Source organism: Patagioenas fasciata, chromosome 14, assembly GCF_037038585.1.
Source record: "Patagioenas fasciata isolate bPatFas1 chromosome 14, bPatFas1.hap1, whole genome shotgun sequence".
Taxonomy (NCBI): Eukaryota; Metazoa; Chordata; class Aves; order Columbiformes; family Columbidae; genus Patagioenas; species Patagioenas fasciata.
In genome coordinates this window covers 10,772,262-10,789,854 of record NC_092533.1, presented here as the reverse complement: position 1 = coordinate 10,789,854, position 17,593 = coordinate 10,772,262, and the positions used below count along the sequence as shown (strand labels likewise).

The 17,593-nt window shown below is 41.7% G+C and overlaps 1 protein-coding gene across 5 annotated transcripts in view; it reads right to left on the bottom strand.

Moving 5' to 3' along the window:
- FSTL4 (follistatin like 4) overlaps window positions 1-17,593 on the bottom strand; it is a 219,878-nt gene that overhangs the window by 87,626 nt on the left and 114,659 nt on the right. For all 5 annotated transcript variants that reach the window (XM_071814763.1, XM_065849394.2, XM_065849395.2 and 2 more), the window contains 2 exons: window positions 14,510-14,700; window positions 11,134-11,254 (listed from right to left, as the gene is read on the bottom strand). In XM_071814763.1, the coding sequence (XP_071670864.1) occupies window positions 11,134-11,254; window positions 14,510-14,700 (312 nt within the window). The remainder of the gene's footprint in view (window positions 1-11,133; window positions 11,255-14,509; window positions 14,701-17,593) is intronic.

Genomic DNA, 17,593 nt, shown 5'->3' with positions numbered 1-17,593 from the left:
GCTTTTTTGCCATCAGTTTATTTATTTGCTGAAGCCCTGTTTATGCCCCAGAATACAAACCGTATTATTTGCAGTTCATATAATTTATTTAATGCATTACATTCAAGAGGTCACCTGTGCTAATGCATCAAAGGAGTAAGTGGGTTACTCTCTATTTAAGAAAGGAGAAAACTATTTTCTCAGCCAAATTCTTCCCACCAATGCCCTGGCTTTCACCAAATCCAAGGTGGCGAGGGTGCAGGGCAAGGCAAATGTGGATGGGGAGAGCAGGCGAAGACACCAGCAGTGTTCACCTGGATGGCAGCAGCCAAGTTTGTCCTTTTGTGCCCTCAGTATCCCTCTCCTTCACTGGAGACGATGGCACTGGAGGGATGTGCTGCTCTCTGGAGGGGTCAGCCCATGAGCAGCCCCTTCAGCACCCACAGGTTTATATCTCTGCCCCCTTAATGTTTTGCTGTTGCCACGAAACTCCCGTGTGGCAACAGCAAAATGCACTTCCATCATCTTTAAAAGCTACTTGACTTGGTGGGTGGCCACGTAGCACTGCGAGATTAATGCATGCTATGTCCATCAGAAATTGCTTTCATCTTCCATTCAGCTATAGCTGTTGGATGTCAATGTATTAATTACAATCCACAGTGCCTGTTCATCACATTACACTGAAGTATTCAATAAATACCAATTAACACATTGGAGTCTTTCCATGAGTGTTTCTTGCCTGACTTGGAGTGAATGAGGTCATAAAAATATACCTTAAAAAAAAAAAAAGTAGGATAATAGCATATTTAGACTCATATACATCTCATATTTTAGTAGACAATTGGTTAGTAAAGTGCATTAGAAGAAAAACAACTCTATTAGTCCTGCCGAAGATGTATTGAGCCTCGCAGCAGATTCCAAAGTAGCCTACCTAGGAGACACACGGGTATTTTTTTGTGGTTTATACTGCACTGAATATATACTGTTGGTGAAAAAAAACAATAATAATTAGTGTCACAATAAGTGGAGATGTGTGCTCTAAAACATTGAGAATACATATCCATTTTACACCATCTTAAACCCATAAATTACCATATGGGCTTTCTCAGGGGCTGGAGATGATTTTGGTGGCTACCACGGTGTCACATGAATTAAGACAGACAGGGCAGATTTTTACGCTGTTTACTGCAGGAGAACCTGGCACAGAGCTCTTTTTGTTGCTACAATAAACTGCAGTCCCCTGAAGTGAAAAGATTGAAGGCAACAGCCTCTGATATCAGTAATGACCAAATGCAACCAGATGTTATCACTACTCCTGGAACAACTTCGCCTCCAGGTCCTGCAGAAATATAAACCCTATCTAGTGATGCCTGCATATTGGTTACAGATGCCAGGACTGCCATGTTCTTGTTTGGGTTTTTAGGGCAAAAAAAGGAGCTTTGGTTCCATGTGTTTTGGTCTGTTCATGAACCTGGGTTGCCCTGCTGCAGGAAGCCGTGCAGGATGGGAAGGTCCATGCCTCCCACCCCAGCCAAGGTGTCCTCAACAGGCAACCATCACAACAAAAAAATGAGATTCCCATCCTGCCAATCAGGCCCTGCCAGATGGTTCATTTTTAACTTCATTGCTGTGAACTGCAGGAAACTGTAACTTTACATGTGGACTTAGACCCACAAATGGGCAGTCATCCTCTAGGGGAACCCTCTCTGGGGCACGTAAACCACCAGCTTTTGGGGAGGATGCTGAGGAGCAGGTGACACAGCATGTCATCCTCCAGTTTCACCATAGAAGCATTAGCAAATGCTTTTCCTTCAGCTCCCAATTTCATTAAGGGCATTTGAGAGGGTTGTGCTAACAGAGACAGGTGAGATACCCAGAACAGTATTAAGCCTGGACCAGCAGCAGCAGCGCTGCAGTTCCTCTCATCAGATTGCTAAGGGCTCTGTACAAAGTGCCTGGATTTTCATGGCAGAAATTATATTTTTTTTCCCCCCGACCAGCAATGGGTTCCTTAGATCAGTAGCCTTTCAGAGGTGAGCAGAATATAAAAGGAAGACATTTGTGCAGCAAAAATTTTATGAGTCCAAGATCTATCAAGTAATAGCTGTGAGGCGGTATATTAAAAATACATATATAGCAATCGTGCTGTAGAAACAAACAGTCCAGTGGCACCGCCTGAAGTTGGCCAATATGGTGTAATGACTGGAAATGGCTCCTGGGTTTTCACAATTCAGGGTCAAAATAATCTGGCTTTTTTTTTTGCTTCCATGTATGCACAGCAGGACAGGGATCCAGGCTGCAGAACAGTTCCAGCAACGGGGCTGTGGTGGACAACCCCACTTCACAGTAGTACCAGAGAGTGGGGAAACTGAATTTTCTCCATGATTAAAATGAAACATGAATGACATGGAGGATTGGGTCACAGAGCCAAACAGGAGAACAAACACACAGGAAAAGTCGGTCTTGGCAGTGTCTTTCAGGAAAAAACTTCAAAGCCCATCTCTAGCAGAAAGCAACTTAGAGGCAGCTCCATCAGACCGGAGTCCTGCGCTGAAACTACGTGAAATCAGGCTGTGGGAAAACCCTGAAAAACACAGTTCACGTCAAAACACAGCCTGAAAGCGTATTTTAAATGTTAGCCTGCTCTTTCAAGCTCTCAATTCTCCCATTTAATTTCAAATTTAAAAGGTGCGTATACCTCATGGAATCACAGGGTGAGGATATTTTTATTCTCTCTTTTTCACCCTGCTTCTTTTTTGGTGCTTTGCTTGGACACTCCTGTCATTCCCCCTCCCTGTTCTGTCCCTCTCTGCACTCCACCGCCACTCCAGCAGTTTTTGGGGACCAATGCACGGTGCTGCAATCCGATGCCGGGTTCCAGCCGTCCCCAGAGCAGGACACTGCTCTGAGTGGTTCTGTGCCCAGGAGGGTGTCTGTGACCTTTTCTACCACATTATTCAGATTTGCATGATGAACACGATGACAAATAGAAAAAAGCTGCATATACTTAGCATACTTTTTTTTTGGGCAAATCACGGTCACCAATTATTTCTCCAAGCAGCAAGTTTCTATTATAGTAATACTGGTGGGATGTCAGTGCCCGGACTGTGGTGAAAATTATAGGATTTAAATGTAGCTTAAAGCACGAGTTCAGTGGGACCTGTACTTGCTGGTCTGCAGAAAGAGAAACAAAAATTCTGCAGATGTATTTTATATACTGCAGAGGGAAAATCTGACGGCAGAAGCGGTGCTTTGGAGGCAGGGCAGGCCTGAACTCCGAGTTATTTATTTCTATTGACGGCTCTTGATGTTCTTTCTGAAGTTCTGATCATCAAGAAACTTGAGAATGAGCTTTTTATGACGGTGCTAAAGACAGACTTTGGCAACAGCCACGTTTCACCTCAAATCCTGATTCCACTGAAGCATCTCTGAAGCTTTTTACTTTTCTCTATAGGCTAGCACTGTTTTTTATTATTTTTGGAAGTATTAAAGCTGAACGAACCTTTGAGTTCAGCTTATTCAATTTCCTACAGCTATTTTTTTCAGCATCTATCTGGACATCCTGGATTTGTCAAGGAGATTTTCTCCTGTGAAGAACATAAAATAAAAACATCTCAGCTGTGGCTCTACATAAATCGTATCATTGCTCTGAGGGTATGTACTGTATTTGGTAATTTTCTGATGGCTGCTCCAGCATTTTGATTAAAAAATTAGCACTGCAGCTCTGTAGTGCTATCCAATATCAATAAAGTACGTGCTAAATGAACTAAGAACTGGCTGACGGACAGATCTGAAAAAACATTTCTCAGAGGGGACCACTCAAATGGGGCTGTTTCTGGTGGTGCCACGTGAAGAGCTGTCCAAAGCCCAAACCTGTCTGCCATTTCCACTGAGATCTGGAACGAACGCAAATCCCAGCTGATATTACAGACACCAGAGAGTGATGGAGTGGAAGGCAGGACCGAGGTACTGAGCTTTTTGGCTTGGCCAGGAACCTGTGCCCATGGACAATCAAGCATTTTAATATAATCACGTACACATTTACAAATAACACATCGAGCACATGTCCAGGAATGAGGAATGCAAGACAGAACCATACAATGAAAACCAGATTAAATAACTAGTCCAGCCCCCACTTTTAGCAGAGAAAAGGGTCAATAAGTGACAAAATACACAACAGTGACCAAAGACCAGTGTGATCCCTGCCTGGGTGGTGGGGAAGGGCAATAACAGCACATGGGAGATTCCACCTTCGACACTGATCCTGGTGGTGCGGAACCTAAAAGGCACCATGAGCTACCCAAGACAAATACAACATGAATCAGGAGTGGTAGTTGCAGTAGATACATCTGAGACAAATGCTAGAGAGACATTTCTGATACATTAAGGAACATTTTTGGCTTTAAAAGCTATGAATCTGCTGAACTGGTCCAAGAGAAGAGGAAGAGCACATAGGTGGAGAAGCAATTCAAATAATCCCTGAGATGCCTGAAAAGGCAAAGAAAGAGAACATCCACAGCAGCTTTCCTTAGATGAAAGAAGATTTCAAAAGGGAAAAAATCTAACAGTTACCCACTAGGAAAAACAGGTAGAGAAAACAAGAGGAAAGCAGCAGCTAAGATGTTCTGGTTTGTACGTAATAAAAGAAGACCTAGGAAAGCCTGGCTGGGATGCTACCATATCGCGCCTTTTGACCTTGTGTAAAATCCTACGTATTTTAACTAAGATTTTCCCCGTTTTTAGTGAAAAGACATTTTTGCCTCACGGCTACACTGCATTTGCTCCACAAATTCCTCAGAAAGAGAGATTTCGAAAAAAAAATAAAGGTAAATGCAACACATAAAAGTTTGGATCCAACTTTCAGAAATAGCATCTGCTTTTGCAAGGCCAGAAGGAAGCCCTAGGAAAGCCTGCAATTCCACACTCCCAGCCCACTGACAAATCAAATTACACCTTTCAGAGCTCTACCGATGTGATCTGAAGGGCCACGCGTATGTCTAGGACTGTCAGCCATTTTATGATCTCACCAATATCTGTATTTGCTGTTCACTGACGTAATTTTTTATCTGCAAGCAAACGAAAATGCTATTATTTGTGTCCATGAAATTGCTTCGGTGAACATTGCCGGAATGGATCAAATAATTTTTTGAGAAATAGTATTTGCCTGGTTTTATGTGCCAGCGAGCCACTCATAAGTACTTCTAAATATTTAAACGTACTACTCCTGCAAGCATAGACATTTGATATGGCTTGTATTACATCACCCCTCAAACACTACTCCACACTGCAGATCCTTGCATTTAAAACCAAGACTAACAAATCAATGCACCCCGAAGAGCATTTTAAAATCACCAGTACATTGTATCCTTGTGAGTTTTCTTTGCAATTTGTAGACAATGGATTTCCAATAACAACTTGTAATTAGCTCATTTTCTCTTATCCAATCATTACATATTAAGACCACTGACATTTTGCAGATGGTATCTTTTGAAATTAGATATATTTGAAAAACTGGAGTTTGGCAATTCACACTTGAATGCACCGATTCCGGCATGCAACTGATATGACTGCACAAAAACAAACAGCAAAACAGTGTCAGATACTCTCCCTGCCTTTTCCTAAAAATATCTGGACAGCAATTCTTAACCAAAAAGCATGAAATCACAATAATTTTAACCATGTCTACAGTTGCTATTAATTTAGCCCAAATTTTATTTCAGGAGACTCTGTTAATACAAATCATAATGCCAAAATGTATGAACTAAGCAGAGTACACAACAGCCAACCTGGTTAGATGAACGAATATCTGATCTTAACGCAGCAACATCCGCTTTCTGGCCTAAGGCAAAGCCATGTCCCTCTTTCCACCCTTAAAGACGCATCCACATGCAATATTTTTTACTGATCTGAGCATTCTTAAGTTTTTTCTCTGGAACCATATTTTAGCATTTGCAACATTTTTGCTTAGAATAACTTTGTCTTTCTTGCTACAGATCAATTATGCGTTTGGAGCATCAGCCCATGCACAGGGAGCCCCCGAGCACGGGTTTGTATCTCCGCTTTACTAAGCTGCTGCATCCACCTACAGCTCAACACTGCCAGATCAGTCCTAATAAAGCCTAAATACCTATTAAAGCCTAAATACCCAGTAAAGGATCACAGCTTGGTTGTGCAAACACTGGTTACTAAATGCTGCGTCAGTGACTTGAATGCCTGTTGTTTTTTTCCCCATCATCTCAGCCAGTCTGCACCTACTATAGAAATTATCTAAATGCTTTAAATTTCTGCCTTTTGTTTCATTTTCTTTTTAAACTTTTAGTTTTATTTTTGCTATAAGATTGCACTATTAAATTCATCATTCTAGAAGATGGCCGGTAAGTTGCCTTTATCGTCAGTAACACAGCTGCACACCGTTCCTGCAGGCAAGCAGGGACGGGTTGCTTTGGGCAGCTGAAGGAAACTTCATTTCTTTCACATCACCTCTAACACTGCCTCAAACCAAAAGGAGAGGCCAGCCCTCCCCAGCCTGCTATGGAGTGTTTGAAGTTTAGATATCCCATAGCTCACAGAAGAAGCAAATCAATGTTGGTAAGCTAATGAATTATTTTCAAGTTTGTACCAGTATCTGCAGCAACATGAAAGAAAAATCACATACCAAGGAGATTGCAGCCGAAGAGGCAGAGCACGGTCCACAAATTGTCAATATTTTAGGCCTGTGATTTGATCCTGTAGATAACTGTTGCTACAGCATTGCTTAAGAGAACACCTCAAGCAAAACATTTTATCTCACAATATAGTTGTCCAATATAATTAACCAGGCTTGACCAATCTAGCTGGAAAGCAGTAGTGACAAACACCCAACCCTACGTGCCAGCTTCGTAAAGATGTGAGTAAACACTTCACCTGAACACAGAATTTACAGATGCAATTTCTGTTGGAATAGCTGGCTCGCTATGTGTATGTGGAGTACATATTATTATTATGGATGCATTTTTCTAAATATGGGTGCTCATTTTCCTCACACAGCATTTATTTATCACCTTCCTTAAGATTAGATGTCTATCCAGAATACATACACTTCTCAAAGCTTCCTTCCTCAATCAGCAACTCCTTCCCCTCTCCCAGTTCTTTGATCAATCTTAAACACAGGTAAAAAAGGAAAATCTGAACTAAAACTGAATCAGTGAAGAATGCAAACTTCTTTTAAGGAGTGTAACAGCATCATAAGAGGAAGTTTAAGAGAAGAACACATTGATCCTGCAGCCTCTTCTGCATCCATTCCTGCACGAAATATGCTCCTTCTAAACAATATTTATGTTCTTTAGATAATAAGGTATCCATAGACGATAACATATTGCTCATCTTGGAGAAATAGCAGTTTTCTGTCTACATGTAACATATATGCATAAATGATTGGGAAATAATGACTGGACTGAAAAACAACAATTTGTCATTTTTCCTTCAAACTCCCTTTGTCTTTTTTTTTTCCCCCAGCCAGATATGACATCAAGGATCTCAAAACGTTGCTGCAGAGCCTCTAGAAACTGTGTGACACATCAGCCCTTAAGAGCCCCGCTGGGAAATGCAAGGCACCCTCAGTTGGTCATGATAGCATTGAGGTGGGGAAATTATCTTGGGGCACAATTTCTAACCTGACCTAATGGAATACTCCTGGTCTTTTATGCAATCTTAGTCAAAAAACTTTCTAAACCCAGTGTGACCCACTGGGAAGAGATGCTGTGGGGTAGCAAAGATGCTTGCAAGAGGCCTTTTCTGTGCTTTCAGAAATGCAACAAAATGCAAAAGCCAGCAGTGAGAAGGGGATGTTGGTTAGGAGAGCAGAACAATGTTCACAAGATAAAGTCATTTTGATGGAATGCATGTTTTCCCTCTCTTTGACATATTTGTATTGCAAATTGACCTGTCCACATTGATGATAATATAGATCTACAAGATTATAGTGATTTTTTTCTTTCTTCTGGTAGGCTTTCACATTTGCCAGACTGCTACTTTCCCATTAGGGAAGACAAGAGGATTGCCAAAAGTGACATTCCTAATTCTAATGACCTCCAGTCAGATACGGTTCCAGAAGTTATATCCAAAAATCACTCATCCGAGCATATTTCAAGTATGACTCAGCTGGGTGATGCGCTTGCCAACTCACCCGACCATCTCCATGTTGATTAATCAGACACATGCTCTGCCTTAGCTCTTATGACAACTAAGCCTTTAATTTCTTAGTAATTTATTGAATCTTTGTGACAATATAAAGACAACAGACCAATACACTTGCTAGTACATTCTATATTTTTAGAATGTGAAAAATCTTGAGATCATATTAAAAATTACTTTTTTAATTATGGTCCTGAGCCTGCTTACCTAATATAACTTATTAACGAGAAATTAGAAGACACCTAGAAGTTGTGCTCGCCAGACCTGCCAGGAGAGCATTTCATTGGTCTCATACATTACTTACATATGATTAAGGTGATTTGAAAAGTGATACTTTAATCCTGTGTTAATAGATATTTCTAGTCCTCCTCATACATGCACATAAACTCCCAAAAGGCATATTCTTGGGATTCAGGAACAAAAGAACTTTCAGAAAACCAGAAGAAAGATGACGGGGTAGGCCATCATTTCTGTCCATAATCCAAAACCATGCACTAAGATGTGTATGGAAATTATTAGTATGATTAGAAATTATTATTAAAAATAATATTAGATGTAGTGCTTGTAAGGGCAAAAATCACACTTCAGAAAAGGTAAGAGATTGGATTTTTCTCACCCATGCACTTTTCATTGATTTGCGGCTGATCAGCATGGACAGGAATCAAAAATGCCATTTGAATCTCTGTGGGTCTTGTAGAAAGCGGAGACACACAAGGAGGGAGAGGAAGAGACTATTTTGTGGCTCCGTAAGTTACAGAAAAGCCATGAGACTATCTAAAATAAAATGCAACTTCTAAAGCAGCAGGGGAATGACAAATTGGAAAGCTCTTCACATTATCAAGGTCATCTTCAAACCTTTCCAACACTGCGACACAACACCAGGGCACGGCGCGCTGCAACAGATGTAACGCAGTTTTTGAGAGGATAAATTAGATTAAGACTTTCTGATGTCACTGAATTCTGGTAATTATGTTCCTCGGTTTGCTGAGCAGCCACCCCCGCAGCCTGCTGCCAGCATGTAGAAATGAGTGACTTGGGTGAATTTCAAGCAACGAAAAGATCATCCTAACAGGCCAAAAATATGAAAAACGTGCAGGATGTTGCACCTTTAAACTACTACTCCAAGCCAAATTCTGGCTCATAACAAGGCAGAAATTCAAAAACACTTAAGGACTGCAAACCAAAGTGGGCACTTAAGACAAGTGTTTGAAGTATTTTTGAGCATTTTTCCTACATTGTGTAACTTTCACCAAGCACTAAAGTTTGCTTACACGGTCCCCAAAATTTCAAAAGTTGCAAGCAATGAACTTTTTTTAAATTTTAATTTAAATTAAAAGCTGATGAGCCATTAACCAAACTTGATAGAAGCAGACATTCTGGGAAAATTGCAAATGGAGAAGTCAGGCTGATTTTCAGCTTCAGATGGAGGACAATTCTCTCCATATACAAAATCCTTTTGATAGACACTCATTGTTACGCCTTGGGTTTTGTTACTAAATTTTCACAGTTTATCGATCACTATCTCTATTCATTGGCTAATATTTTGTACCTGTCTTATTTTCATTGTCTACTTAAAATTCACTGAACTGAAAACTCATACAAATGACTCTTGGAATTCAGCTTCGAGTTGCTGTGACTTTGAGAACCCATTGATCCAAATATGCTCCCAAATAACTACGTGTCAAGTCTTTATAGCTGGGTTAATTCACTTTATGGCCTTCTTAATGCATGCATTTTTATGTTTTATTGTATATCTACTGGTTTGAGTGAGCTGTGTTGAATTAAATGCATATGGGGTTCAAACAGGTCCATAGTGACAACTGGGGGCAATTTAAAAGCACTTTAAACATTATTATCCTAAGATTTTTTTTTTTTTTTTTTAAGAAGCCGAAGTCAAGAAAACAGAAACCACTCTCTTTAGAAAAGAGGATCTTTGGCAAAAGTAGAAGATCCGTGTTAGCATCGTTGCTTGCCAAAGAACATCAACAAGGCAAGTGCTGGTGTGGGGCACATGGTGACTCTTACACCCAACCAGCATTTCCCACTGAGCAGGCACTGGAGCCAGGTGCACTGGTTTAGAAAAGGAAATTAAGAGCTACTGAAATTACTTTGTCTATAAAAGGCCATATGCAAAGACCAGAGATTCCAGCTTCAGAGGTAACCAGCTTGCTATTGGCCTTTTGCCTGCACTCAGCAGTTCAGTGGTTGAATTTTGCATTTGTTTAAAAGAGTATTCATCACATACAAGTATTCTGTAGCTCACTATCCTTATCGTTGAATAAACCCCCACATTTTCTCTCTTTTTTAGTATCCCAAAGGGACAGGCATCAATAAAACTTTCTGTCATTCAGGTGAAGGAGGAAATGTGGGCCTGTTCCAGGGAAGGACTTCAATGAATGTGTAACTTAAAACATGAACATAAAGTTATGAAGATAAAGGGGATAACACAAGTACTTATTTTTTCACACTGTTTAAGAAGCTCAGTGATCTAGGGATCCTTGCAAATGCTGCTGAGATATGGACTGAGATCGCACACTGTAATCCATTTACTAACACGGAAACTAAATGGAGAAAATATCATTGCCAGGCAGAATACTCAGTTAAACACCTTCCCCACAGCAAACTAACCCATGTTGCCACATTTAGACAGCTTCCAACCCTGTTTCCTCAGGGTTACTCAGAAACCACATACTCAGGTCTGCAGACACGGCCAGTTGAACATCATCTCCCCACTGTCAACAACAAGCAGCACAACAAAATACACAAGAAAACAATAAGCCCCACACAATTTTACCAACATCCTAGCTCATGCTTATTCTTTGGAGAACAGCAACGTTTAGAAACAAGCCTTCCATAGTATTTTCACAGCATTAAATACAAAAAGGGATTCTTTTTGCTGACCATGTCTGGGAATACAACATTGCCATCATAGATATCCACACGCTTTCAACGCCCAGGACAGACAAAAGCCTCAGGACTCACGAAATGCTGTATAAAGCTCCTGCAGGGTTAAGCGACCGTCATTGTTGTAATCATCAAAGCGGAGAAGGTCTTCTAGTGTACAATCCAATAAATCATCTTCCAGGTCCTCCTTCTTCATTAGCTGTAGCAAAGAGAACAGGTAATCTTACATATAATGTAAAGCGACAGATTGCTGTCCCAGCTCACCCAGCAGATTTTCCACTAAATGCTCTTTGGGGAGATATAGATATATTGTATCCATCATTGTGTATTTGCTTTTTATGAAGATACAACCGAGCCTCTTCTTTCAGCAGCAGCACAGAAACGCATTTTCACTTCACAAATGTATTGAAAAATAAATACAAAACAAGGAAAAAGGAAAGTCTGTTTTTCTCTCTCTCCTGTGTAGGTAAGGACAAAAATTGCATTCCTTACTTTTAGGACCAGAATGGGCAAGAGTGGATGGTGTATTCAACACTAACGTGTTTTTCCAGCCTCTGACAATTTGTTTCTTGTGTATTGTAAACATTTCATACATTCCACATTAAAAATGAAGAGAGGTTTAGAAGTCATACATCCAAGTTAGCAAATAGCCAAAATCAGACCTAAGGATAATGAAAATGCTGGGTTCGCTGAATTTATTGTAAAACATTTAGAAAACTGCTGAAATGTTGCATCTTCTGGGCAGGAAGGCTTTTTGTTGTAGCCCAGGGTCTCCTTTATTTACTATTCTAGTCTTGGCCCATTATATTGAAGCAATGTAAAGTAATAATGCTAAAAAAATGACCCTTCACCTAGCAAGTAAAAATGTTCAATAAAAGTGAGATCAACCATAACTTACAAGATCAATCTTTTAAGGATGGAAATTTCCCTTTGTCTACCTTTGTATTGAAAATTGATTAACTTTTCATAAGACTGACAAGTTTTTACTAGTCCTTGTGATTTAACGTCAGAAAAAACCAAAACACAACAACACACAACATGAAACACTTCAGCTGCAAGAAATTCAGTAGATTTATGAACGTGACTTTAAAATACATTAAAGTTTTAAATGGAAATAACATTCCAATTACTATGCTCTCTAAGGAGAGGGGGACAGACCATCTGCTGCCGCTTTTTTGCTCAAAGCAATTCCGTCATGGAGGACAAACAAGTGAGTGAAGATCCTCACCATGCCCAGGTACAGCCCCAGTGCAGGACTGCCCCCTCCACAGGGACCCTGCTGCCATGTTTTTTGCTTTAGGGTGAATCCCTCTGCAATGAGTATCCTAAAGATCCCCCTTCAGGTCTTAAAAACTACTCTTTTCTGCAGCAGTGTACATTACCTGCCTCGAGTTTTATCTTGCAGACAAGGTTATAGTGCTCGAGAGACTATTTTTTCTTTTAAATAAAACAAAGAAAATGCACAGCAGCAGCTCATCCAGCAGCGAGAGAAGGAGATCCCACTGCACCACATTCATTTCAGCTGCACCACATATGTTTTCACCCACAGGCAATGAAATACCCATCTTTGGGGAAATTTGAAAGTTGCAGAGAGTTTCAAATTAAAGATCCAATGCAAATCAATCACAAATTTACCTAACAAGGCAAGGAAAGTTCTGTTGAGACTGTAAGACAGAAGATTAAAAATTGCTCGTTACCAAAAAAAAAATCACTTGAAAACTGGGTGAATCAACTAGTCACGTAAGAGCACATGAAAATCATCTTGTTGTTAGAGCTGACAAGAAAAATAAAGAATTGACATCCTACATGTAAACCGTGAATCCTGTTGGCATGAGAGCCCCAGAGCTGCCCTGCAGACACATCCTCTGGTTGGGAATCCAGCCACGGCCCCACCGAGGGCCCAAGACCAGCACCACTCAGCTCAGGATTATAAGTATTCATGGTTTATCTCTATTCTGCATTAGCTCACATTACTTTGTCTTTTGAGAGGTGATCACACTGTCAACTCGGCAATGCTCTTGTGAGAGAGACCTGGGCTTCAAGCACATCTGCAAATAAAACCCATAGTAACTTTGTGGCCGACCTTAAAGCACTGACTCCTGCTCCTTTAAAATGCAGGTCATTGCTTCTTCCTAATGGTAATGGCTTGCAGGCTGCCAAACCTTTATTTCCACACAAGCTGAGTTTTAATATCCTAACAGAATAAGTTTCATGTAAAAAGGGGGGAAAAATGGAGAGTAGAACAGACACTTGGATGTCACTATGCAAAAGCTGGCTTTGAATTCAGATAAAAGTGTTTTCTTATACCTACCATGTCTTTATAAAAGAATCATTGCATTTAGATGAAGTATTGTATATATTCATAGCTCTGAGATCTAAGGGAATTTACGCTGACACTTTGCATTGTGCAGAAAGGATTGTACATCATGTCAACAGCCTGAGGATTAAAATTCAGTGCGAACTGTCCTAGACAGGAGCGAGCTGAGGGAGGAGCAAGCTTGTGTCTGCCCTCCTGCGTGCTCACAGCTCACGTTTACACGCGGGAGCTGCAACTCACTTCATGTTCGCTGGGAAGCAAGGGCAGATGAGATGCTCCTGCAGAGCACAGGGTGAAGTGCCAGCTCTGGAAACTGGAACAGCTCCCAGGCAGGTGTTGGCTTCCAAAAGGCTTTTAAAAGGCATTTGTTTCTAATTCTCCTCATGGACGACATGATTAAATGGAAAAGACAAGATCTTCCCACATCTGGCATAAAGCATCTTCTTATAGTTATGAGACTGTTTCCTTCTGCATGTGCAAAGAGCAAGTTCAGGACACAGAGTAACCAGGTTGAGTCCATGGTCTGCCTGTTCGGTTCACTTTACCAATTAGATGAATTCCAACACAGCATGCCCATAATTAGAAATAACAGGTTTTTTTTCAAGCTCTCACCTTTTCTTTCATTATTAAGTTCTGCTAATCAACATTTCAGCATCTTCCTAGGGATTTGGGGAAAATAAACCTGTTAAAAAAGATTCCAGCTTTGCTGTCGTGTTACTGCATGCTAATGCATGGTCCAGAAGGCAGGGAGGAAGAATTAAGAGATTTCTGCCTAACTTACATGCACCTAAAAAAATCCAAATTAATTCTCCCCAAGCTGGCTAGCTGGAAATACTTCAGAAGATGACGGTTATAAGCGAGGATTAGTATCTATTTTCAGGAGCATGGATGGGGCTGGAAAACTGCCATGTTTTTTGTTTGTAGAGTAGCTTCAAATGTTTGAGACAACATTGTTACCCCAGAGACACAGAGTGAGCCTCATATACTGAAGCAGATTTTCCTCCTTTACCTGCTGCCAGCCGGACAGTTACAAACGACTCTTCTCACAAGAGCGCTGCTGCGTTACATTTCATTCACTCTCTGAAGGAAAAATGCAATCCACTTCATAATTCCATTTTCGTTGCACAATAAACTCACCTGAGCCAGTTCTGAGCTGCTGAGATGCCCATCACTGTTTGTATCCAAGTGTTTAAACATATTTTCAACTAAGAAGCGCTTCTGGGAGACTCCGTCCTCAGCCAGGCTGCTCGGTGGGCTCTGCCGATGAGCCTGCAGCTCCAGGAGGATGCTTTTGAGCCGGCTGTAGTCTGCCATGGTACAGGTATCACCTAAAAGACAAGACCGCATTACCCGACCATGTACATTCGCCTTAATCTTTTTAAAGGATGGAGCTACTAAAAGGAAAAATAAGGCACAGCAGAATCCAGGCTGTCTGAATGTACAGCAACCACTCAGCTCTGTGCTTGAGGAGCTCCTGCAGATGTTACCTGCTGTAACAGCCGGCAGTTTTTCTAAATCCTGCTGTCAAGGATGCTCTTCAGCATGTCACCTTCCAGACTACAGAGCGTCAGACTTCCACACTCAGCTTTCTAATCCCCATCCGTATTACATGGGCTCTACATTTTTTCAAGATAAAATAAATTCATCTACCCGGTGATTATAAAGTGAAAAAAACCTAAACCTGGGGAAGCTGATGTTTAGAAAGTGCCCCAAACATAAATAAATGGTACCCCCTGAGTGTCACCTTGTGCCAAACATGGGGCTTAAATGCGGTCAAGGTGGTCGGCCGGTTGGAGGGAGGACAGCGAGGAGCCCCTGCAGCTGGGATGCCGCTGGTGCGTGCGCACATCAACCCGTGCAGACTGACACAAATGCTTTCCTCAGCCCCCGACCAGGGAAAAAGGTTATTATCAGGGAAATGCCCTCAAGCCACTTGCTCTGAAGTGACACCAGGTTGGCCAGAGGAACCAGACAGAACCTTCCTGACCCTGAAAGCTCCTGCTACGGTCGCAGCAGCCAGCTCTTCCACAGTTGTTCTCTGGGGAACATCTTGCTCTGATTTCAGGGCATCTTCTTAGAGAAGAAACACATCCACATACTAAAGTCATATAAGATGTTACGGTCCTTTTCTGCTCAACTGCTGTCTGGCAGAGCTTGGCAGAATAAAGAATGGCAACTGTCTTTTTTGTGTAAATCTGTTTGCTTTCGTGTAGACCGCAGTGGCTGGTGTCTTGCAGGAACCTGGCTGACCCTGCCTTGGAGTGGACTCTGGAGCACCCTCGCGTTCCAGCTCTCCCACACTGTGTGGGCATCAACCATCACCCACCAACAGTACCGACACAGTCAGCGGTTCCCATTAGATGCCCTTTTCTCTATACGGTATTTTCTCTATAATGTAGTTGCCCTTACTCTCTGTAATGGTGCTTTAAAGCAACTTTTTAAGGTCTCACCACTGATCCTGTCGGATTAAATCTGAGGGAACCTGGTCTTGCTTCAGTTTAAGGGACAATACTCTTGTAGATCAGCTCCCAAAGGACCCCAAACATTATTCCTCTACAAAATAACAGAAGACTGGCATACTGACAACTAGGTGTTCCTGTTCTTTTCTTGTTGAGCTGCACCATTTTTGGCCCTCTGGTCCCACTCCAGCTGAAACCCAATTACAATTCCTGGTGGGAGGCATTTCTCTGATAGCAAACCCATCAACTGCCAAGATTTCTTTTTTACCCTTCGTGTTGTGTGCTCACAGCTTCAGAAGCACCACAACTTGAGAAGGTGCGAGAGGACAGAGAGGCTGGACTTGTGTTCACCCGTCAGGTCAGTGCCTTCCTGCTGCACAAGCAGTAACTGCAAGACAAGGTTTATTTTTCCACCCTGAACTCAGACCCTTCTAGGTTTGAGAGTTTCTCACTGCTCAGGGATACTAAGCAGCTATAAAATTACTCCTTCTCTCTAAATAATCTCCAAAGATCTCTTGGTTCCACTAATTTTATGGAAAAAAAAAAAATGAGGCTAGTCAGCTACTATTAGTCTTGTTTAGCATTTGTGTTGGTTTTCTATTTTTTTTTATGGGGTTTTGTGTTTCCCATTTACGCATCCCCCCCCCGAAATATGTCATATGATGCCTATTGTGAAGTTAGTATGAAGAGATATCTTTCTTCCAATCATATGCTTATTTAAGAGAAAAACCGATTGCCGCATGCAGTGTAATCAAGTAATTAAGTAATTTTGCAATCTTGTTGTAAATACCACTTTAGTTACTACAATGATAGTTTTTTTGTGAGCTGGAATTTTCCTTCAACTTCAGTCAACTTTAAATCCCTGAGATGTATCTAAGACTAATGAAGACAGGGAAATCTCATTGATTTGCTTTTGCTTTGTGGTTTCCACTCAGGAGCACAATCAAGGCTACAGACAAGCCACACGGTGACCCCCAGGTGGGCTGCCCCGCCGACACAGTCCTCTCCACAGTGGGTACTACCCCGCAGCCCCCAGATCTGCTCACCCTGACACCTGCCTTCGGCCCTTTTTATTTCTCACTTCATCCTCCTACTGACTTTCACCAGTAGCATATATCAAAGCAGCTCTTCCTCTACACCTCCCAGACCTTTTATTTTCTGCAGCTGGGTCTTTTTTCCCAGAGACTCCCTAACTGGTGCCCGGGGCAGTGCTTTCCCAGCCCTCCTTCCTTGCTGCCTTTCTGACTCACCTCCACCTTAACCCTCTTTCTGACCACAAAAGGCAGAATTGGAAAAGGACCCAAGTGCATCTGAATCCTCTTCATCTCTTCTAACAAGCCTTCTCACTTTATTAAGCTTATATTGACAACTTTTCTGGCTAGCAGCTATCCCTGGCACCAGTCTGATCCCATGCACCTGCCTGGAGGATTAACTGGTGTGACAGTTCCTTGGACACTGGAGCCTCAGACAAAACTGAGCACAACTGCATGTTTAAACAGAATTTCCAGTGTGAATCATGCGTTAATGCGATGGCAAAATATACATAGTATGTGCAAGGAGCAGATGTTGGAATACAAACGTTGGATCTCAATTCCTGTGTGCGTGGGACCTGACCAGGTCACCCAGTGGTGACACAGCCAGGCTCTCAAATGAGTTGCATGGTGAGAGCTGGGAGATGGCAATCTTCTTTCCCTGCATTATAACCCTCCCTGATTTCTCCATGCTCTGCAAACAAAGGCACCAGACAACTGCTCTTTGTAAA